The sequence below is a fragment of the Muscardinus avellanarius genome (genome assembly GCF_963383645.1).
Source record: "Muscardinus avellanarius genome assembly, chromosome: 1".
Taxonomy (NCBI): Eukaryota; Metazoa; Chordata; class Mammalia; order Rodentia; family Gliridae; genus Muscardinus; species Muscardinus avellanarius.
In genome coordinates, this window is record NC_137786.1 from 221,308,466 (window position 1) to 221,332,726 (window position 24,261).

General features: G+C 44.1%; 1 protein-coding gene across 1 annotated transcript in view; it reads left to right on the forward strand.

Moving 5' to 3' along the window:
* PTPRJ (protein tyrosine phosphatase receptor type J) overlaps positions 1-24,261 on the forward strand; it is a gene marked incomplete at both ends in the record, with an annotated part of 42,766 nt that overhangs the window by 12,919 nt on the left and 5,586 nt on the right. The window contains 13 exons of the mRNA XM_080690782.1: positions 1,701-1,991; positions 5,655-5,786; positions 6,672-6,882; positions 6,996-7,120; positions 8,224-8,311; positions 9,746-9,787; positions 10,391-10,478; positions 11,734-11,824; positions 13,987-14,060; positions 14,177-14,311; positions 19,613-19,732; positions 21,982-22,142; positions 22,860-22,995. Coding sequence (XP_080546908.1) covers positions 1,701-1,991; positions 5,655-5,786; positions 6,672-6,882; positions 6,996-7,120; positions 8,224-8,311; positions 9,746-9,787; positions 10,391-10,478; positions 11,734-11,824; positions 13,987-14,060; positions 14,177-14,311; positions 19,613-19,732; positions 21,982-22,142; positions 22,860-22,995 — 1,694 coding nt within the window. The remainder of the gene's footprint in view (positions 1-1,700; positions 1,992-5,654; positions 5,787-6,671; positions 6,883-6,995; positions 7,121-8,223; positions 8,312-9,745; positions 9,788-10,390; positions 10,479-11,733; positions 11,825-13,986; positions 14,061-14,176; positions 14,312-19,612; positions 19,733-21,981; positions 22,143-22,859; positions 22,996-24,261) is intronic.

A 24,261-nucleotide genomic window follows, 5' to 3' on the forward strand; every position in this document is an offset into this window, starting at 1 on the left:
GCCAGGCATGGGTGAAGTCCAGTCTTGTAGCTCCTGGCTTGCCTTTTATTGATGCTGAAGAAGATGGGCAGGATATTGCTCATCCTTTTCTCCTTTCTTGATCTTTCCCTGTCTCACAATTCAGAAAGTGCGGTAGAGACTCTGGTTCTGACGGAGGCGCCTCCATCGCTTTGGCATCCTGTGTCAATGACCAGCTCAGTGTCCTCCTGCTTGCTCCCTTTCCATGGTCCGCACCTTTCATGTGGGCTGATTCAGAAGCAGGGTAAAGGGAAGTCTCCTTGTGTCAGCCTCCTTGGAGGTGTGAGAGCCAGACCCTTGGCCTCTGACCTTTCCCACAGGTGGCTGCAGAACCCCTGCAGCTTTGAGTCACCCCTGCTAACCCAGCTTTACCACTCGGGTCTGCACTCTGATGGTTGGTGTTTGGGTGTCTTCCATAGCTGATACCTGTCTTAGCTGTAGTTTTTGCAGCCTATGGGAAGAGAAAAACTTTTATTAGAGTATGTATGGCAGGCATGAGTACACAGAGCAGGCTTCAGGTGAGAAGGTTTTGGGAGCTGTACCAGGGAACTTGTTAGCGTGCTTCCAGCTTTAGGACTCTGTGTAACATTCTCCCCTGGTGTTTCATCAGCATTCTCACTGCTGTGACCCCAAATTCCTGATGACAGTAACTTAGAGCAAGAAGAATTTATTTGCTCACCATTCTGGAGTTTTCAGGAGTTCAGTCCATGTTAGGCTGGGTGAAGTCTCTGGAATGGCAGTGTGAAGCAGAGAGGAAGGGAGGGAGGGAGAGTGAGTGATCACATGGCCACATGCAGGGGCTCCTCTCTCACATCACCGAGGCAGGAAGGGGGACTCATGGCCATACACTGTCCCCAGGGCCACATGCCCAGGGGCCTCCTCCAGACACACTCCTCCCTGCCCAGGTTACCTCCCAACAAATCCATTACAGTGGATTCATCCACTGATGAGTACCCAGCCCTCATGATTCAGTTGATCTCCTCTGAATATCAGTAAAGGAGCTCTTCAGGGGACATTCCATATCCAGACCATGACACGGGCTATATTAACGCAGTATCCCATTGACACCAGAGATGTTGGCCTTCAGTAGAAATTGGCCCTCAGAGAGAGAGAGTGACAAAGAACATCCATTTTCAAGATAGAAACACCGATACAGGTCCCTGTGGATTGTTCTGTAGGTTGTGTGTGTGTGTAGAAAGTGCTCTGAGCTCGGAGTTAGAAAACCTGGGATGCAGTTACAGCTCTGCCACTCACCAGCTGGGCTGCCTTCTGCAAATTATCTATAGCCTCAGCTGATTTACCTGCAAAATGGGACAGTACAGACCTCACTGGCTCCACAAGGATTGTCAAGAGGGTCCCAGGTGGGGGACGCCGGTGAAGAAGCTGCTGCCGCTCATAGCATGGTCCTCCTCCTGGTGCCCACTCCTCTGACAGGCGTCCTGCTCGGTGACTGATACCCAGTGCTTCATTTTCTCCTCAGCCCTGCAGCCAAGGCTTGGAGTGGTTGGGTGACTGACCCCAGGTCACAGAGTCTGGTGTTGCCCGACTCAGTCAGCCTCTGGTTTTTCCCATAACACAGCCTGTCCCCTCATCAGGCCGGCCATTGTCATTCTGCCCTCGGTCTTGGTGTTGGCAAACACAGGAGTCCTAGAGTCTCACAACGAGCCATGCTTGCTTTGCAGATCCTGCACCTGTGGCCTCCTTCGCCTGTGAGGTGGTCCCCAAAAAACCGTCCTTGATTCTGAAATGGGCCTGTCCGCCTGGCACCAATGCGGGCTTCGAGCTGGGGGTCAGCAGTGGGGCCTGGGACAACATGACACTCCTGGAGAGCTGCTCCTCAGACAACAGCACCGAGTGCAGGACGGAAGTCATGTATTTGAATTTTTCTACCTCGTACAACATCAGCATCACCACCTTGTCCTGTGAAAAGATGGCACCTCCCACCCAGAACACCTGTACCACCGGCATCACAGGTGGGCTCCAGGACAGGAGGGGGTCGCCTGGAGAGGAAGATCCGGGGCAGTGTGGCCTGGAAGGCCATGTCTGTAGAAATCCATTCTGTAGAAGTCCAGCTTTAACAAAATAGAGTAAAAGGGCTCATTCTTTAGATTCTAAAAGGTTCTGTTGCTTTAAAGAATAACTTATTTGCTTTTTTTTATACATTTTTTTAAATTGGTGCACTGTATTCATACATCATAGTGGGATACAAACTTTTGTAGACATACATGCACACATCGCCCAGTCAGCCCCCACCCGATCCCCACCCCATTCTCTCCCCATCCCTCCCTCCCATGCTTGGCTTAGTGGTTGACATCTAGTATTATAGCAATTTATCCAAAATTAAAAATGATAATCTCACATAACAGTTTCATTTGTCTGATACCAAGCTTTTGATGACTTAAAGATAACATTTCAATATTTCTTTTTACTTTCTTTCTTACCAGAGAATATTTTTTTTCTATTTTTTTTTTAGGTGAAACTATCCTATATTTACATATTTATTTTTCAGAAAAAAACTCTATCCTAATATGGAATATGGACTCTAGATACCCAAAACGATCTTGAAAAAGAACAAAGCTAGAAGATATATATTTTCTGATTTCAAACCATATAAAGCTACAATAATTGAAACAGTGTAGTACTATTCTAAAGGCAGATATATAAACCACTGGAGTTAAATAAAAGCCTAGAGCTAAATTCTTCCCTATATTGTCAAGTTGTTTTTGACAAGGTTTCCACGAACATTTGGTGGTGGAAATAATAATCTTTTAACTAAATATTGTTGAAACATAATAATTACATGGAAAAGAATAAAGTTGGACCCTTACCTAATCCCATATACAAATATTAACTAAAAATAGATAATAGACCTAAATATAAATCTTAAGACTATAAACTTTTAGGAGAAAATCTGGGTCATAACACCTCACAACACTGAAATTGGCAGTGATTTCTTGGATATGATTTCAATGGCACAGGCAACAGAAGAGTATACAAACTCCCTAAAAAATAAAAAAAAAATATTGTATATCCAAAGACAATGTAAACAGAGTTAACAGTTACTAATAGAATGGGATAAAATATTTCCAAATGCTATATCTGAAGGTATATTAATATTCCAGCTAGAAATCCTAAAAATTAACAACAATAAAGGCAAACAATACCATTTAGAGATAGGTAAAAGACTAACATAAATAATGAATCTCCACAGATAACCAATCTTAGTTGACTGTTGGATGGAAACTCTTGTTTCTCTGGTTCTGGTGTGTGTTACCTATTTCTTCTTTGTAGTTAATCTCTTTGAGTATTTTCTCTAGCGCTGGTTTTGAAGACATAAATTCCTTCAGTTTCTGTTTGTCATGGAAGCTTCTTATTTCTCCATCTAATTTGATAGAAAGTTTTGCTGGGTAGGAAACTTTTGGCTGGAAGTTGTTTTCTTTCAGAGTTTGGAATATGTTACTCCAAGCCCTTCTGGCTCTCATGACTTGGTTTGGGAAGTCTGGAGTGATTCTAATTGGTTTGCCTCTGAATGTCACTTGGCCCTTTGTTTTTGTTGCCTTTAAGATTCTCTGCTTGGCTTCCACATTGGTCATTTTGACAATATGTGGCGTGGGGATCCTCTTCTCCGATCCTGTCTAAAGGGAGTTCTATAAGTTTCCTGGACCTGTGTATCATCCTCTTGCTCTATGTTTGGAAAATTTTCTGCTATTACTTCCTTGAAGAGATTGTTGATCCCTTTGGTTTCACTTTCTTTTCCCTCCTCTATTCCAATTATTCTTAGGTTAGCTCTCTTAAAATGGGCCCATATTTCTTCAAGATCAGATTCCTGCTGTCGGATATTTTTTCCTAGATTAGAAACTATGCGTTCATTTTTGGAATGATCATCTTCTAAGAGCGAGATTCTGTTCTCCATGTGGTCTAATCGGTTGTTTGTGCTTTGAATTGAGGGCTTTACTTCATTAATTGCATCCTTTATCTCTTTTTGGCTCTGAGTTCTTTTCGAAGCACCTCTATTATTTCTACAGTTATTTTCCTGACTTGATCTTCTAGAAATCTCTGATTTTCTGTTTTACCGGGTTCTGATGTTGTGGGGTTGTGGGCATTCATTGCTCCAGTATTATTCCTCTTTCCCATGATTTCGGAAGTTTGTGCCTTCTCTGGGTTCTTCCCTTGGGTCACTATGACTTCACTTAAGGTGTTCTGGATCTCGAGTCAGTAGTATCTCAGACCCCACTACTCCTTTACTGGGTTGTATCACAGAGTCTCCGACCCAGAGAGTCGATAGAGGCTGCTTTAGACTGTGGGGGGGGGGTGCCAGGTTGCACGTTCTCCTATGGTGTGATATCTCTGCCACCGCCCCTCCCCCACTGGGTCAAGTCCCAGGGAGTACAGTACTGGGATTTCTCTTCTGTGGCCCGCAATTTGACTCACTGTTCTTGAGTACGCAGATGTAGCTGTACTGGACTCAGTGAATTCGCTGCTGCTGCCGCCGGTGGCAATATGGTGCCGCTGCTATGCCCTTGGCCATGAGGCTGGCGTATTTCTTCTTGGTTTTGATTTTCACCTTGAATCCCTGCGGCGTGTGCTGAGCTCAGCCACTGGGAGCTTTAGATTTTACCTGTGGTGAGAAATCCCGCCTGGCTGTTCTGCAGCGGCTCACCTCGGCTTGCTGTAGCTGTCCAGTGAATTTGCCGCTGCCGCCGGCAGTATGGCGCTGCTGTTGCGTCCTCGGGCGTGAGGCTGGTGTATCTCCTCTGTGGCTCTGAACTCTGTTCTCCGTCCACTTTCTCTCTGGAACCTGGTGATTTTTTTGTTTCTCTGGTGATGGTGTTTTCTGGCTGTGAAAGGCGCTGATTTTGTGGTAATGGAGATTGGTTGTTAGCGGGGCTCTTAAGCCCCGCTTTTCTCGGTCGCCATCTTCCCGGAAGTCCTTATTTGCTTTAAAGAATATCTTATCGCCGTGCTTTCTTTTAAGTAGGGAATTATCTTCTTGCATTAAGAAAACACGTTTCTTCTTTTTTTTTTTGTTTGATGGCACTGGGGATGGAACTCTCAGAGGCCCTCTACCTCTGGGCTACACTCTCAGACCTATTATATATTTTATTTGGAGACAGGGTCTTTTAAGCCAGCTGAGGCTGGTTTCGAACCTGCACAATCCTCCTGTCTCCGCCTTCCAAGCGCGGGGATTACAAGCGTGCGCCACCACGCCTGGTGTCTTTGTGCTTTTTGACTCCTGAAGATATATTCTTTAGGGCAAATGAATATTTCTGACATTCTAAAAAATTTTTTACATAGTATAAGCATTGTAATAACATTAATTCTTCCAATCCATGAACTTGGGATATCTTTCCATTTATTTATGTCTTCTTTAATTTCTTTTATTAACATTGTATCATATTTAGTTGTCAAGTCTTTCACCTCCAGGTTTTCCCAGGATATATGGTCTCTGCATTTCACCAATTTCCTTCCCTGCTTCTTATTTCTGGATTTGCTTTCTTTGAGCACAGCACACAGCTTCCAGAGCAGAGATAGATCTTGAGGAGGGCAGTCAAGTACATTTTACACCTATTTTTTTTTTCCTTCTTTGGTTTTAAGTATTGAGTGATCAAATTCTGTTTTGATTTGTTTTCTTTTAGATCCTCCTCCTCCAGATGGATCCCCTAATATTACATCTGTCAGTCACAATTCAGTAAAGGTCAAGTTCAGTGGATTTGAAGCCAGCCATGGACCCATCAAAGCCTATGCTGTCATTCTTACCACCGGGGAAGGTAAGGAGGGGCAGGGCCACCACAGGTTAAGGGGGGCATATTAGTGACACAAATACATGCCTCTCCTTACACTGTAGCCCCTGCTTTTGGCACTCAGACAGAGAGGAAGGGTCTACTATTTTCTTGATGATCTAGATCAGGGTTTATTGAATTTTATGGGACAAGCTGGAGAGCAAATATCTCAAGCTTTGCAGGCACCATGGTCTCTGTCACAACTGTTCAGCTCTGCCATCGTAATATGAAAACTTGAAAGAATTGGTATGGCTGTTCCCATTAAGCTTTTTTTTTTTTTTTTCCAAAACAGGTGTTGGCTGGATTTGGCCCATGGACTATAACTTAACAACTTTTGATATCTCTCTCCCTCTCTCTCTCTCTGTGTCTCTCTCTCTCTCTCTCTCTCTCTCTCTCTCTCTCTCTCTCTCTCTCTCTCGTTTCTTTTGGGTCTGTTTCAAGCTCTTTGTCATTTTTGCTATGATAGTTTTCAACAAATCCCAAGCTCAGACTTTTGCTGAAGGAGGGAGGTGACGTGCATGGTGACCAGGCTGAGTGAGCCCACAGGCCCTGGACTAATGGTCTGGGTTGGGAATCCAGCTCCGCCGTGGGCAGTGTGACATGGGGCCAGGTCCTGTTAGTGTTTTGTGCCTTTACTTTCTGTCCTGTAGAATGGGGATAATAAGCTTTTGTGATGAGGTTTGTGTGGATGAAATGAATTTGTGCAAGGAAAGCACTGAGAGTTTCCTATAAGCAAAGCCTGGCACTGAGAGGTGCTTGAGCGATGTGGCTGGAGTGATCATCACCTAGTCTTCGCGTCACTGTTTAGGCACATGGAGATTCGAGTCACTCTCTGCCATCACTTAAGATGTGTTCTCTTGGTTCCTTTCTTAGCTGGGCAACCTACTGCAGATGTTCTGAAATATACATATGAAGATTTCAAAAAGGGGGCCTCAGACACTTATGTGACATACTTCATAAGAACAGAAGAAAAGGAACGTGCTCAGGGCTTGTCTGAAGTCTTGAAATATGAAATTGACGTTGGGAACGAGTCAACCACCCTCGGCTACTACAATGGGAAGCTGGAACCCCTGGGCTCCTATCGGTAAGGCCTCCGGTTCTGGCAGTTTGGGGCTGGGCCTCATGTATTCAAAGCTCTTCAAACCTGCCGTAGTAGATGCATCTCAGCAGCCTGGTTTTGCCCTTTGTCACCCACAGGGCTTGTGTAGCTGGCTTCACCAATATTACCTTTAACCCTCAAAATGATGGACTCATCAATGGGGCAGAGAGCTATGTGTCCTTCAGTCGCTATTCCGAGGCTGTTTTCCTGCCCCAGGATCCAGGTAGGAGAAACTCCTTCAGCCCTGGTACAAGTTCAGGAGTCCACAGAGCCCGCTGTCTGTGTGCTTCCTCCAGGCCCCCAGCCGGTAGAGCTGTGGGCTCTCCCCCTCCGAAGTTGACATGTCTCTTGGCCATCAGGCTCAGCTCAGCTTCCCCTCTGAGGTTCCCAACATCCCTAGTCCCCGTACTCCCTTCTCCAAAAACCAGCTGCATTTCTGCTTCTGCAAAGAATATTTACTCTTTTGGTCTCAGTGTAGACATTTGTGAGCCCATGTGACAGGCATACAATGTGACTTTTAGTGCCTAGAATGATTGAAAATTCATATTAGAAATGAGTCATAGAAATTTTGTCTAACCTACCATTTAAAAACAAGGCTGTTAACTTCCTGTGAGGGGAAATAGCTTGACACGGGTTACCCAGTGGCTTAGAGGCAGCCTGAAATTCTAGTGCTGGTCCCCTTGTCAAGGACCTCTATCTGTCATTGCCGAGCTAGGTGATAAGGGAGCTTTGGGCACCCACGGTGGCACACCTTCCACCTCTAGGCCAGACAAATTGACTGGCTTCTTAGTTATCTGGTTTTTTCCTCCTTGGTAGTTATTGGGTATAAAAGAATTCCCCAGAGGCAAAATTCAGGATTCCCCACTCCTTTTCCAGTAAGCAAAGGGGTTTCATGTCACCTAGCATGGTGCTATAGGATTTTTTGCTCATTACCTGATTATGCGAAAGGTCACCAGTGGTGGGGAAATCACTGACCTAGCCCAGGTCCCTAAGCTTTTAGCAGAGGCGCTGAGACTGGACAGGCACAGTGACTATTTTGAGACCATCCAGTTGGTGGTGGGGACAAAGAACCTAGCTCCCAAATGCCTGGGCTTGTTTAGGGTCCAAAGGTTTGTGGTATGTGACTGTCCTGTGTGTGTGTGTGTGTGTGTGTGTGTGTGTGTGTGTGTGTGAGTGTGTGTGTGTGTGTACGTACGTACGTACGTATGTACATGCCTGTACATGCATGCTGTGCTCTCTGGTGCCAGGGCCCCTGGCCAGTTGTTCACACGGCGTGGGGTCCTGTGTGAACACTTCTGGAAGTGCCCCCCATTTGGACTTTTCCAGGTGTCATCTGTGGAGCTGTGTTCGGATGTATCTTTGGTGCCCTGGTCATTGTGGCTGTGGGCGGCTTCATCTTCTGGAGAAAGAAAAGGTACCATGGCTTATGTTGATCATAATACTCTGCTCTAGTCTGATAGCAGAGCTCATGTTCCAGCTTTTTGCATTAGACTCTTTTTGTGTGTGTGTGTGTGTGGGTGGTACTGGGGATTGAACCGAGGAACATTCTTCCTCTCAGCTACAGCCTCAGCCTTATTTTTTTATTTTGGAAACAGAGTCTCATTAAGTTGCAGAGGCTGGCTGCAAACCTGCAATCCTCCAATCTCAGCCTCCCAACTACTGGGATTACAAGTGTGCGCCACCATGCCCGGCTTCATTTTTTAATTTTTATTTTTTTAATGAGAAGGAGATGTCAGTGGCTGAGTGGGACAGCTTTCTTGTTTCTTGTTAAAAATAAAAGTAATAGCTGGGCGTGGTGGCACATGTTTTATAATTCCAGCGCTTGGGAGGCTGAGACAGGAGGATCGCACAGGTTATAAACCAGCCTCAGCTACTTAGTGAGGCTCTCAGCAACTCAGTGAGACCCTGTTTCCAAATAAAGTATAAAAAATAGATCTGGGAGTATAGCACGAAGGTAGAAAATCCCCTGGGTTCCACCCCTAGTACCCCCCCCCCCACTAAAAGTAATAAATGCAAAAAATACAGAAAAGAGCAAAAATAAAATAGGTAACTGTAACTTCAGTGCACACGCCCGCTACTGTGCACATTTTTCTTCTTAACATTTTTATGTGATTACAAAGCACACACACAGATGGATCGTTTTATCATGTTAGAGTCTAGCTTGCTGTGTGTTACGTATGACACCTTGGACGGCTTCATTCATCATCGTCTTCAATGTAATTAGCTGTATGGAAGCGCCGTCACTTATTTAACTGGTTTTCAGGTTTTTTTTTGCCACAGTTACATATCCTGAGCCTAATCTTTGGGCACATCCATGGTTTTTTTCCTTAGGCTAAATTCAGAGCAGGACAGTCACTAGGCCAGTGGGTGTGCATGTTTTCAGTTTTGATTTCATGCTGCCAAATTGCCTTCCAGAAAGTGTTTCTAAACAATGACAGGGATTAGAGCCGACCGTGTGGAAGAGTGCACATGCCACACCAGCGTGCAGCACGGAATCTGATGTGCTTTGTGACTTACTGCACTAACTTACCAGAAAGGCTTTCTCACAAATGCATTAGGAAACAATGGTCTTGCTTCACAGCTAGGTGATTCTGCTAATATATTTGCAAGGAAGTTCCTAAAAGTTGCTTAAGATTTTTTTCATTCTTTTTGATAGTTTAAAAGAAAATAACTTTACAGATTTGTCATTGGCATTTGCTGCTTGGGTCATTGAGTTTGCTTTTAGAGAGTAGGATTTACTATCCGATATGAACCAACTCCCAAGAAACAGTCAGTCAGTAGATGTGCAAAAGGGGGAAACATAGAATGAACCATTTTTATCTAATGGGTCTCCTTTATTCTTAAACAGGAAAGACGCAAAGAACAATGAAGTATCCTTTTCTCAAATTAAGTAAGTCTCTAGAGTTATGAGCTTTACTTTAAGGAACTTAGTCATCTAGAGAATTTTTGATAGAATCTGCTATCATTTTTCCTGATTGACACATTTGGCTGTGATCATCTGGAATTTCTTGCTAACTGTTTAATACAAGGAGTCTATGTTTCATTGGTTTCCTAAAACTGCTAGTTTCCTTGCTGTGTTCTATTCTTTGACCAATACATATATTTTGTTTTTTTTTTTGCAAAATAGGAGTGGGTTATTGAGATCTAAGGAGAGAGAAGAACTTACGTAAAACCAAAGTATGATCGGTTAAAGATCAGAGTCAGATTTTCTGACTCACATTTCAGTGTTTAATAAGCAGTATTACTCTAATCTCTGTGTCTTGCATAGTGCCCCACACCTGTGTAAATTATGTTTTGGATTTTGTTCTTTTGAGATGATGTTTACTTCTGAAAAGAACACCTCTTTCTAATTGTTTATTGTCTTCTTTCCCTTTCTCTGATGAAGACCTAAAAAGTGAGTAACAGTTTTATTTTTTATAACTTACATATTTTATTTTGATTTTGAATTTCCCTGAATATAAAAAAACACCCTAAAATTGTTGTGTTGCCACAGATCCAAGTTAATCAGGGTGGAGAATTTCGAGGCCTACTTTAAGAAACAGCAAGCCGACTCCAACTGTGGCTTCGCAGAGGAATATGAGGTGCGTGGCTGTGACTTTACTTTGCCTTTCCCTGAGTGCTGGGAAGCCACCTGTTCTTGTGTTCTGATGTAGCTTTGGTTAAGAGGCGATGGTCTTAGAGGGAGAAACTTGTGCCGGTTGCCCAGGGACCTCACGGCTGGCGTTGAGCGCTCACATGAACCTTTTACTTCTACTGGATTGTATGTTTAATCTGGTCGATACCTGAAGATTATTCAGAGATACAGAAACTAGGAGTTTAAATTAGGGGATCATTAAGTAGAACAACTATACAAGCTGGAAGAAAACCAGATGGTGCATTTAGCAGCCTGGGCTTGACACCTTCGAATGGAGGCTGACTCGGAGGATTCTGTGAATCCCTATGGGGGGGGCCCTTTGGCCAGTGACTGCTTTCCACTGCCCCCTACACTCCACCTGCACAGAATGTCCCTGCACACCCATCCTCATGTGCTGCCCCTGTGGCAGGCTCTCTGCCTTTACATCCCTGAAATCCTGCTCGCCATGCCACGCCCAGCCTGGGTACCACCTCTGCCATCCTATGTCCTTTGAAAGGTCTGTCTGCGGACTGCCTTGTTCCGCTGTGACAGACATGTTGCTTGTTCTCTGCAGTCAGCATTTAAATCTGCCTTGCTGTCCTCTTGGTGATTTCATCCACCCCTCTCCCCTAGTCTGTAAGCCCTGGAAGGCAAGAATTGGCCTTTTCCTTTGATTTTATCCTCTGTATTGTTTCCTCGTACCGCCATAACAAGGACCATAAGCTAGGTGGCTCAAAATGGGAGAAATGTATTGTCTTGCAGTTATAGAGACCAGAAGTGCAAGATCAAGGTGCCAGCAGCCCGCGCCCTCCTCTTCCTCTGGGGAGGATCCTTCCTGGCCTCCCCACCTCTCTTGGCCCCATTGGCTTGCTGGTTTTGTGGAAGCATCACTCCAGTTTCTGCCTCTGTCTTCACACGGTGTCTTCTCTTGTGTACCTGGTCTCTTTGTCTCTTTTTCTTTTACAAGGACAGTGCCATATTAGGTTAAGAGCCCACCCCACTCCATTCTGACCTCAATTTAACTTGATTACATCGGCAAAGACTGAATTTCCCAGTAAGATCCCACTCCTAGGTACTGGGGCGGGGGTTAGAAATTCAATATACTTTTTAGGGGACATGGGTTAACCTATGTCACCTCTCCATTTCTCCTCTATCCCATCATACTCTGCTCAATACAAATACGATTTGAAGGCTAAATAATGAAACAGCTCATTTGTTTTCAGGATCTGAAACTCGTTGGGATTAGTCTACCTAAATACGCAGCGGAACTGGCTGATAACAGAGGGAAGAACCGCTACAATAATGTTCTGCCCTGTAAGTGATTTTATCCACATCATCATCTTCCGTTTTCTTTTTTTTTCTGTCACTGGCTGTCACATCTCTAATGGGGTTGGGGGGAGAGGGGAATCAGTGGCACTATTATCTATGCATCCAGGACCATTCAGTAGCCACCTACTAGGTGCTGTGTGCTATTCATGTTGTGTGGGTTTTCTAGGGTCACACAGGTAGCAATGGCCTAACCAGGCTTTGGACCAGGTTTGAGCAGCTTCAGGGAGAGGCCATAGTCCGTGCTCTTTACCCCTCCATCTGTCTATGTATCTCAGCTTCTTTATTTCAATTTATAGTGTTTAGGATGAAAGGAGACTAGAGAACAGACCAGCGTCAAACTTTTTTCTTTGTGCCGCTGGGGATTAAACTCAGGGGTGCTCTACCACTGAGTTATATCACCAGCCCTTTTTATTTCTTATTTTGAGACATGATCTCATAAAGTTGCCCAGGCTGGCCTCAAGCTTGATTCTTCTTCCTCAACCTCCTGGGATTTGGGGCTATACTTTCTGCCTGTACAGATGCATCTCTGATTGGCTGAGCACATCTCACAGCTAAATATGAATTCTATTTGGATTTTTTCCTGTGTTTGAGAATTACTACTTTCTGCTGCACAACCAGCAGGAATAATGGCAAATTGAGTTTAAAAGGAGAATTGTTAGCTGGGCGTGGTGGCACACACTTGTAATCCCAGCGCCTGGGAAGCTGAGACAGGAGGATCACACAGGTTCAAAGCCAGCCTCAGCTTCTTAGTGAGGCTCTCAGCAACTTAGTGAGACCTTGTTTCCAAATAAAGTATAAAATAGGTCTGGGAGTATAGTACAGAGGTAGAAAAGCCCCTGGGTTCCACCCCCAGTACCCCCCCCCCAACCACACACACCCAAAAAATAAATAAATAAATAAAAGGAGAATCGTTTCTTACGCTGACCATTAGATGAAGTGTAAATATTCTTCTGTGGAAAGTTCATCGTGATCTCTTTGTGGTGGGAATTAAAGTACAGAGAGAAGTGTAAGGGCATCGAATCCATGTTCTGATTTTCCTCATCTTGATAGGCTTTGCGGTTAATTTTTACACTAAGGACTTAGAGACATTGTCTTTTTAATTTGAAGCAATTTTTCCCCCTAGACTAACACATTAATTTCTGTTTAGACCCAGCGTTTTCTGGCTCTTCTTTTTCTTCACTTCCCCTTTACACTTGACAGGAGGCATTAGCCCCTGTTCTAGGAGAAATCTTTAAAACTAGGCCAGGGGAGCGAGTGGCCTTAGCGCTGCCCTTCTGAGGTTACCTTGGGTTATCAGCCTGTGCTTGAATGCTACAGAGAGTTTTAGATTCAGAGTGAGGGTAGGGAATTTGGGGTCTGGGTACTGTGGGTATTGCTTTTACCGGACAGTTTTTGGCAGAGCCTCACGTTGGTAACTGGGCTTAGCATCGCTGTGCTATCTTGGCCGGGGAGGATGAGGGGGCGTGGGCAGAGACAGGGGGGCCCAGGTGGTACCACCGATAGCCTGTCCTGACACTCGGAAATCTGAGATTATTTCACTTCAGGAATCAGGCAAGCTTATGTATCTGCTTTTGAAGTGACAATAATTTTTAGAAAACACAAGATGTTTGTATCTTAGACCTTGCCACTCAGGGTAGTATTATATATTTAGATTTTTCTTGAATTAGCACTTTTTATGGAAGAGAGTGGAAAGGCTAAACCGAGCCTCTACCTCACCTGGTGGAACAGGCACTAGATTTGCCTTCCGTCCCCAGACTCGGAGAGCTCACTTCATCTCCACGATCTCAGCTTCCGCATCTGTAAAGCAGAATAAAAGCTTGTGGGCAGTTTTGCGCTGTAGGTAAAATTGTTCAGCACCTTCCCTGCCCCTGAGACCCCTGAGGCTGCTGTGTTGTCTGAGCAGGTGGGCTGGGCAGTGAGGGCCTGTGCCTTGTCGTCGGGTAGCGCGGGTAATCGGGAAACTTCTCTGGGCCACATTCACAGAGTGACTCCGAGGATTAAATGAGGTCTTATGTGAAGACGCATCCCGAGCTCTGCACCTTCGAGGGACAAGCCCCAGGGGGTTGCCACTTCTTTTTTCTTTCATGTGTGCAACTTTCCTAAAATGTTCTCTTCTAACGAGGACTTTTTTTCTTTTCATGTCACAGATGACATTTCTCGTGTCAAACTCTCAGTCCAGACCCATTCCACTGATGACTACGTCAACGCCAACTACTTGCCTGTAAGTGCGCAGGCGGGTGGATGGGCGGGCGGGCGGCCTCAGCACCGCAATGTTACCGTGAAGCCAGCAGCGTGCCGTTTTCTGTATCTTTAACACTATGTGTTTTCCATCTTCAGGGCTACCATTCCAAGAGAGACTTTATTGCTACACAGGGACCCTTACCCAATACTTTGAAAGACTTTTGGCGTATGGTTTGGGAGAAAAATGTGTATGCCATTGTCATGTTGACCAAATGTGTTGAACAGGGAAGGGTAAGTATCCTTTAAAAATATTTTAAACTAAACTAAATTAATTGATTGCCTTTTAGTGTGGGGATCTGAATAGAATTTTGTCGTTACGTTCCTCTGTGTATAAATATCAGCACCCTCAATTCAGTAAGGTCAGTGCCGCTGGACTTAGTAAGCAGTAGGATCTGGGTTGGTGCAGTGGGAAATCTCCAGGCCTGAGCGAGATGCTGCTGACTGTGAAACCCCGTTCATCCTCAGCTCTGTGCCAGTGAGCAAGCCCATTCTGTCTCTAGGCAGCTGGTTCTTCATCTCTGAGCTGAAGGATTCCACCAGCTCAGTAGTTTTCAAAGTTAGTTTTTAGCACTGCAGTACTTTCTTTAAGCAAAGTCTCAGGCTTATCCCCCAATAAGTCTCAGCAGCCCCCTTGCCCCTGTGTGGCCTGGAATCCACCTGTCTTTTACATCAAACATAATATTTCTTTTAATAATAAAATTCTGCATTTTCATAAATGGATGTCAGGTGAATAGATAAACATATGCTCAATTCAGAACTTCTGTGCCTAGTGTGACTCCATGAATTTTTGTTGTTGTTGAGGATCGAACCCAAGGCCTTGTACATGTTAAGCACAGCTGTACCACCTAGCTGCACTTCTCCCATGGATTTTTTTTAAAAGTAGATTAATTTGAGGAATAGGAGTTGATTGCATAAGCCAGTGGTTCTCACACTTTTATGTCCTTGAGACTCACTGGCAGGGTGAGTCTACTCCTGGAGTTTCTCATTGAGAACTGCATCTTCGACCGAGGCCAGGTGACACAGATGCTTTTCCATGGTGCACAGTCCAAGTTGATTCTGTCCTAGGTGATAATGGGAATCTGTCAGGCATCATTTAAAAAATGTTCTTTAGGAGAGTGTGCATGGAGGCAGGTTGGCGGCTATGGGAGAGACTGGCGCAGAAGGGGGGTACTGATACACAGAGAAGAAAAGTAATCATTAGTGAGTGGAAGAGCCAGGATTCAGACCCAAGGCAGGCTGACTGCAGCGTCCACTTCAGGAACTGCCTGAGCTCTGTGCTGTCAGTGTAAAGTCTTTCTCCAGTTGAAGAGCCAGGAGGAGGTTGACGTGATGGGAATAGAATTTGTCAAAGCCGTGATGCTGGTATCACTCTAACATCTCAAGAACACTAAGAGTTCTCAGAAAATAATTGTGGAGATTGAAATCATGCTCATCAGGATTTAGTGACTTTGACAGATGTGGCCATTGACTTTTCCCAAGAGGAGGGAGAATGGCGGAACCCTGTCATTGTACAGGAAGCTGATGTTGGAGAACTACAGGAGCCTGGTTTCAGTGGGTCTTTGCATTTCTAAACCAGATGTGATCTCATGGGAGAAAGAGAAGGAGCTATGGATGATGAAAGGGGAAATGTCAAGAGGCCTGGGCCCAGACCTGGAGTGTGTGTGTGTGTGTGTGTGTGTGTGTGTGTGTGTGCGCGCGCGCCCAAGAAATTATCTCTAAACCTAGATATCTATGAAGAAAAGTTATTCCAGGCAACAATAATGGAAAGACTTATAAGCCATGACTTTGAATGTTCCACATTAGGGGGAAGACTTGAAATGTGAAGAGTTGTTTGAGAGAGATGGTAGGTCAGAAGACACATTTTAGTCAAGACACAGTCATGCATATATATAAGAAAAGAGACCACTCTACTGAGTCTGGGACAAATTTCCACCTGAATTCATTATCTTTTATAAAATTGATTTTTTTACTAATGCAGAGAGGATATATAATTTCACTGTGAATAAGAAAACCTATTCAGAATGGGGTGGGAATTGGGTAGGGGTTAAATCAGTGATGTGTACATGTATGTACACACAAGCTTTTTACCCCAATATGATGTATGAATATAATGCACCAATAAAAAATAAAAAAAGAAAACCTATTCAGTTATTTAAAAATGCAAGCAAGTCTATCAAGAAAAGAAACTTTTAGCGCTGGGTGTGGTAGCGCAGGTTTGTAATCCCAGGACTTGAGAGGCTGAGACAGGAGTCCTGATCCCGGGTTCACAGCCAGCCTCAGCTACTTAGTGAGGCCCTCTGCAACTTAGTGAGACTCTATTTCAAAATAGGCTGGGGATGTAGCTTAGAGGCAGAATGCCCCCCGGTTCAATCCCCATTACTAAAAAAAAAAAAAAAAAAAAAAAGAAAGAAAGAAAGAAAGAAAGAAAGAAAGAAAAGAAACTTTTAAAATATAATGACTTGAGAAAATGTTCAGCAAAATTTCAACCCTTCTTTTCATCAAAAATTTATGCTGGAGAGAAACCCTCTGAGTATAATGAATGTGGGAAGGCCTTTAGCCAGAGTGCCTGCCTTGCTTAACATCAGAGAATACACACAGGAGAATTTGAATGTGCTGAATGTGGAATGCTCATCGTATTCAACATCAGAGCGTTCACACTGGAGAGAAGGCTTTTCAATGTAAGCAGTGTAGTAAAGCCTTCAGCCAGCTTGCACACCTTGCTCAATGTCAGAGGGTTCATTCTGGAGAGAAACCCTATGAATGTATTGAATGTGGGAAGACTTTTAGTGATTGTTCATCCCTTGCTCATCATTGTAGGAGTCATCCTGGGAAAAGACCCTATGAACATATTGATTGTGGCAAAGCTTTCAGGCCAAATGCTTCTCTTATATCATCGGCAGTATTATCATACTAGAGGGAGACCCTTTGATTGTATTGATTGTGGGAATGCTTTCCCTGATCACATAGGACTTATTCAGCATAAGAGAATTCATTCTAGAGAGAGACCTTACAAATGTAATATGTATGGGAAGGCTTTTAGCCATAGCTCCTCCTTGCTTGTCCATCAGAGAATTCATACAGGAAAGAATCCTTATGAATGTAATATCTGTGAGAAGGCCTTCAGCCATCATGGCTCACTTACCCTTCATCAAAAGTTTATAGTAGAGAGAAACTGCATGGATGTAAGGTAAGCCTTACATGAATGAGGGGACGCCTTTAGACAGAGGACTCACCTCGCCCATTATCAGAGAATTCATGCCAGAGAGAAGACTTATAAATGTAAGGAATATAGCAAAACCTTCAGCCAGAATGCATACCTTGTGCAATCAGGAAATAAACACTGGATAGAAGCCCTATCGGTACAATTGTGGTCAGATTGCATACCTTGTTCTGCACCAGAGAGTTCATACTAGTGAGAAGTCTTATGATTATATCCAGTGTGGGTGGGCCTTTAGTGATGGCTCATATCTGGTTCAACATCAGAGATTCCATGCTGGAAAAAGGCCATGTGAATGTCTTAAATGTGGGAAGGCATTCAGACAGAGGGCATTCCCATCTTGTCATCAGAGATGCCATACTGGTGAGAAGCCTTATGAATGGAATGTTTGTGGGAAAGTCTTTAGCTATTGTAAATTTCTTACTCTGCATCAGAGAGTCCATACAGGAGAGGAATCTTATAAGTGTAAGGATTGTAGCAGAGCATTCAGCCAGATTGCCCCATCTTACAGTACATAAGAGAATTCATACAGAGAAAGACCCTATGGGTGTAAAGAATGTGGAGGGGCCTTCAGGCAGAGTGTACATCTTGCTCACCATCAGCCAGTTCACACTGCAGAGTCATCCTCAACAATTCCCTCCTCACTACCGTACCACCAGGTCCTCTAGATTCAGGCTTCTAAATTCCTCTAGAACCTACATTTCCCATCCTTTTCCATTTGTCACAGTTCATGACGCAACCATTTCATGAATTTCTGAAATATAAAACTACTGCCCCTCTCACTCCTCTCAAGTGCATTTTAACACTGTAGCCAGCTTAATATTTTAAGAATAATAAGGAACGTTTCCTATAAAAATGTTTTTTATTTCACTTCAAGTTGCTGGATGTTTCCCAGCTCCAAGTGTGGGTGGTAGGGTCCTGTGCTGGGGGCCGGGATGGAGGAAGGAAAACACACAGGGGTGGTAAGTGGTGGGGCTCTGTCCTGTGCTGCGTGTGATATGAGGGTTAGGGTCTGCCCCATCAGGAGAACAGGCTGTTATGGAAATGAAAGATTGCTTTCTGAATGCACATAAACTATAGTGCTCAGCCAGGGGCATTGCATGTGGAACTTTTTTTGTTTTTGTTTTTGGTGGTACTGGGGTTCCTGGAAGCCCTTCTACCTCCGGGCTACACTCCCAGACCTATTTTTACATTTTTATTTGGGAACAGGGTCTCCTAAGCCAGCGCGTGTGGCTGGCTTCGAACCTGCGCGATCCTCCTGTCTCTGCCTCCCAAGCGCGGGGATTACAAGCGTGCGCCACCACGCCCGGCCGCATGTGGAACATTTTCACAGTGATCTAGACAAACGAAAATGACAGAGTTAAGTGTATGAGGCACATGAAAATTTAATTGGGCCCTTGTTCATCTTAGGTTAGAAGTGGTCATCACTGACAGGGTGAAAGGGGATGGGAGCCAGTATATTTTCTGCACTAGACGCTCCATATTTGTTATTCCCCTCCTATGTCAATGTCGGAAGGTATTATCATGACTTTACAGAGGGGGAAACTGGGACTCAGAGCCTGAGGACTTGCTCACAGAGTAGCAACAGAAAGCCAGCCTTTAAGAGGCTGTGCTGGGAATCAAAGTTACGCCAAAGTGTGTCCAAGTCCTCGCTTCTTTCTCTGAGTACTTCAGACACCAAGATCTTTAGAAAAATAGGGATTTCCTAACCAGAGTCAGAATCTCAGGGTGTGTGTGTGTGTGTGTGTGTGTGTGTGTGTGTGTGTGTGTCATTTGCCAGATGAAGATTCAGGTGTTTCTAGAGTGCAGGTGGTTCCTGGTTTTGACTTCTGTTCCCATCAGCTCACCCAGGTTTATCAAAATCAAAGACCCCAGTCTGATTTTATTGGTGTGTGTATTTGTACCGCAAGTACTACTACCTAAACTACTGGGCAACGTTTTCATTTCTTTGGCTTACTTGGGGCTGAGGGGCCGCTCTCATTTGAGTTCAGGGAGTAGCTGCGGAGGGCTACTCAAGGGCCAAAGTGAGCTGGATGGGGACTGTCCCAAAGTCAAGGGACAGCACCTTCTCAGCCCTTAATCAGTTTTCCTGCAGAGATCATGGCCCAGTGTTGGCAGATTTTCTGATTTTTAAAGAGATTTTTGAATTTTTTGAGGAAACTCCTAAAAGAATTGCAAATTGGGCCAGACAGAACCCAGCTAAGGCAGTTTCAGTCCCCCACGTCAGTTTTCGCTGCCTGCTCTTTCTTGTGACTCTTCAGTGGTGGCAGATGGTATGACCTGAGTCTTTTCATAAAAGTTCACTTTAATTCTAGACCAAATGTGAGGAGTATTGGCCTTCCAAGCAGGCTCAGGACTACGGGGACATCACTGTGGCAATGACCTCAGAAGTTGTTCTTCCGGAATGGACCATCAGAGACTTCACAGTGAAAAATGTAAGTAAGAGGTGAAGGCAGATAGATCACAGAATTGTCAGATATAAATTTGGGGCTGTACTTTTAGGTTGATATTAACTGACGGGCTATTTTTTTTGCATCAGAAAAATATTTTTGCTTTCTTTTTTATGGAATAAAATAGTCTAGATCTACATCTACTGCAAGGCAACCTCTTTGCTTTCTTTTCTTGAGGGAAATTTCTCAAGTTATTCCTGAATAAAATGAATCATGAGAGCATGGCTCTGTGTCAGTTAACTCTTTCCTCCCACTCACAGGTGACTTGCTCATAGAGTTTTCATTGCAAACCAAGGAGGCCTTTTATATTATTTGGTTGGGAATATGGTTTCTGAAGTCCATTTGCTGTTAGCAGCAGTTTCTAACAATTACGTTAATAAAATACCAGGGAAGCCAGGTATGGTGGTGCACACTTGTAATTCCAGCATTTGGGAGGCTGAGACAGGAGGATTGTGGTTTGTGGCCAGCCTAAGCTACTTAGTGAGGTTCTTTGCAACTCAATGAAATCCTATTTCAAAATAAAGAATAAAAGATAGGGCTGGAGGTATAGCTTGGTGGTAGAATGCCCCTGGGGTTCATCCCCAGTACCACAAAAAAAGAAAAAAAAAATAAATAAAAAATAATGAATAAAAAATAGGGCTGGGGGTGTGGCTCAGAGGTAGAATGCCCCCGGGTTCCAGCCCCAGTACCACACACACACGCACACACACAAAGTAAGGAGCTGCCTGCGAGGACCGGTGGGAAGGACAGCAGGAAGGCATGTGCAGTGGAGGAGGAGGGGAAGAAACACTACAGCATCATTAAAAAAAATGCTGTTGCTGATATTATTATTTTTTATTAATTAAACCACAGAATATTCAGATTTTATGTTCATTTATTCTAGGATCCAATTCAGGATGTCACATCACATTGAGTAATTTTTTTTAATAATTGATACAAAATATATGAATACATTTAAACAATTTTTTTGGCGCATTGTAGGTCATACATCTTAATGGGATTCAGGATGATGGAGACATACATGCACACATCACCCAATTTACACTTTCTTTTTAATAAATGAAAGCATCACAGATTGAGCTAACATTTTTCCTTTGACTGCCACCCCTACCTAACCTAGCCCTTTGCCCCTTTGTAGAAGAGATACTGATACATCTTTCATAGTTTCTTCCTTTCTCCTTTCTTCTCCCGCTTCTCACAGCTAGTTTTTTCCCTTGGAGGAGAACTTTGGGAGATATTTGTGGTTTTTAAGTTTATATGTGATGAGGCTTCCAAGGATCCTCTCCCTTCATTCTGTCTTTTTATTCCCTACTGTTTTCCAAATTTTGAATCATGTAATTTCATGGCTTTTATAATGAATATACATTTAATAATTAGCCTCAAAGGGTAGCTACTAATAGATGGCAGTGCGGGCTGTCTGGTTGTCGGCACACTTGGCAAGGCCAGTTCTCAGATGTGGGCAGGTGAACTCATTTGAATGGATAGGAACAGCCCCAGGCAGGGCAGTTCTGGTAATTAAAGGTGCGTGTTTGGTCCAAGGTAGGAAATCGGTAGGTACAATAACTAGTTTTAGCAGGGCCTGGTTTCTACTGTCAGTTAGATATTGCGATGTTTCTTGGTGGGGGTCCTTTCTTGAACCCCTGCATTTAAAAATTTTTGTCCAATGCTTGTTAAAATTGCCTGTCACTTCAGGTTTTCTGGACAATTATGAATTATGAGGTGGTTCTTGCCCAGCAGGTGCTGCGTCTCATGGTAGTATTGGGTAAAGTGTATTTGGATTTATGGTTAGTGAATTCCCAGGGAGGCTCAGGGATGGGGTTCCTGAAGCTGTTAGAGGTTCAGGTGTAAGGATGTGAGTCCATTATTGGTTGGCAGCTGGTAGAGAAAGAGTTCTGAACTCAGAGTCGGGGGAGGAGGCATCTTTCTGCATCTGAGGTGAATGTTGGCAAGTCACTTTTCTTTGAGCCTTTCTTCCATCACCCATAAAGGGACAAAATGAACCCTATTTCTTGGGCATATCGTGAGGATTTGATGAGCAAGATAAAGTATGTGCAAGCACCTTAGTTGCTGTTGTATAGACATAAAGCCCTAATTTCTATCCATAACCACGGGCAAGGCACCTGTCATCCATCCTGGGCTGGTCCGTCCGCTCTGGGCTCGTTAGATTCCACTCACCTTTCGGATATTTCTAGGCCTCCCTTCTCCCTGGACTTAACCCCTCTGTTGTCTTGCAGATCCAGACAAGCGAGAGCCACCCTCTGCGCCAGTTCCACTTCACCTCCTGGCCAGACCATGGCGTTCCCGACACCACCGACCTGCTCATCAACTTTCGGTACCTTGTTCGAGACTACATGAAGCAGAGCCCTCCCGAGTCGCCGATTCTGGTGCACTGCAGGTACGAAGCTGGCACTTCGTGTGTGGCAGGTTTTAAATGTAACGATGTTTATGAGCACTTTACATAAGCCAGGCATTAGAAGGAGACAATAGACATTTCCACATTTAAGGTTTGGATAAAGGATCATGGACTTATTCCTTAAGTCTTGAGACTTCAATAGAAGTTGGCCATCTATGGCCCATGGGCTAAGTCTGATCAGCTGCCTGGATTTTGTAAATAAAATTTCATTGGAACACAGCCATTGCTCACTCATTCACATGTTGTTTGTGGCTGTTTCATGTTACAGTGGCATGGTCTGTAAAGCTGAAGATATTTACCATCTGGACCTTTGCAGAAAAAGATATGCCCACTCGTATCCTAGCACAGTAAGAAACTAGCTTTAAAGCCAGAAGAATTAATTTAGGACCAAAGACAGGAGGGGCTTGGTTGCCCTCTGGGGAATAAATAGATGAAACTTGGCCATCTTAGGTTTCAGTGGCAGCTTGAATAGGACTGAGTATAAGAAATTCCAGCAAGGTATTTTTTTGTGACATTTAACTCAAAAGTAAGTTTAAGACTTAGGCCCAGGCTAGTGCAGCCTGACTTGCTGGGGTTTCAGTTGAGCAAGTTGGCCAATCCTGCACATAAACTGTGAGCAAGTTACGTGCACAAGACGGGAAATTCAAGAGGTTACAGGAGAGGCAACCGAGGTGATGTACTTCTTCCCCTTTCTTTCAGTGCTGGGGTTGGAAGGACAGGCACTTTCATCGCGATCGACCGTCTTATCTATCAGATAGAGAATGAGAACACCGTGGACGTGTACGGGATTGTGTACGACCTTCGAATGCACAGGCCCCTCATGGTGCAGACAGAGGTGAGGCCAAGGCTCGTGTCTGACCCCCCCTCCCCCACACTTCCCACCGGCGCCCGAGACTGCATTGGGTCACATGCTTCTGTTAAAACACTTGAACCTCCTACAGCTTTCTGCTCTTGCCTGTGAAGTAACCCTGGATTTCTCTGCAGATTCTAAACTGAATTGGAATTCGTGGTACAAGTGGCATCGCAGTAATGATACCAGTCAGAACTACACCCCCAGGTGGTGTCAGGATTCCTTACTTACTAAATAATCTTTGCCTTTCTCTGAACCTTGTGTTTCTAGATTTTAAACATGTGAAACCAGTGTTTTCATGTTTTATTTTCTAAGAAGGTCTGACCATCTTTAATGAAACAGGTTTCTGAAACATTCAGAATAGCAGATAGCATCATGCCACATCAGTGTATTGCTGCAGTCTGCACCCAGCCTGCAGCTATTAAAGAATATCAGTTAGGCCTCAGAGCAACAGAGGCGGCTTACCAACAGGAAAGCGGGTGCTCGGAATCTGCCAAGGGTAACACTGTTGGGTTTGTTTTCCATGTAACGTTTCTGATAAATAGTGTCTTCAACACATGTTCTCATCAGAATACAGTGGGCAGTAGCCTTCCTCAAAGGGGCGAGCCTACCTTGACCAGGATGAGAGCAGAATATTAATTTTGTAGCAGGCTGTCGCCCTATACCAGTTTAGCGCTCCATGAATATGTGCTGTGTTTTTGAGACTAGTAGGGAACGTTCCAGAGGCCTGAGTACATTGTGCGCTTTGGGGTGAGCTGTGTAGTTGTGGTGAATAGAGGGAAATTTACCTCCTGGGTCAGTCAGAAGAGAGATTTGCCTTTTCCTGCTAAAGTTATATAGAACACTGTCTCTCACTCTTTTATGCTTTGTTTTAGCTTATATTTTGCTGTATTTATATTATACTCTACATGTGCAGGAGTGTATGTGCATGTCACATACTTGTGTATATGTATAGACACATCATATATTCAGATGATACATGTGTGTGTGCATACACACACAGACACATACACACATGTACATACACTTTGAACAACTGAGAGTCATTCGAAGACTCTTTGCCACTGTACCGGGAAGTACTTGAGTGTATGTGCACATGCACGTGCGTGTGCACACACAGGATGCCCCCCTCATGTGTTTGAATTCATGGACTATTATTTTTTTTAGTAATTATAACCACTAAAATAATTATTTATTTTGAAGCTCAAATTATCCCAAGTTTGGCCAGTAGCAGCCTTTTTTTTTTTTTTT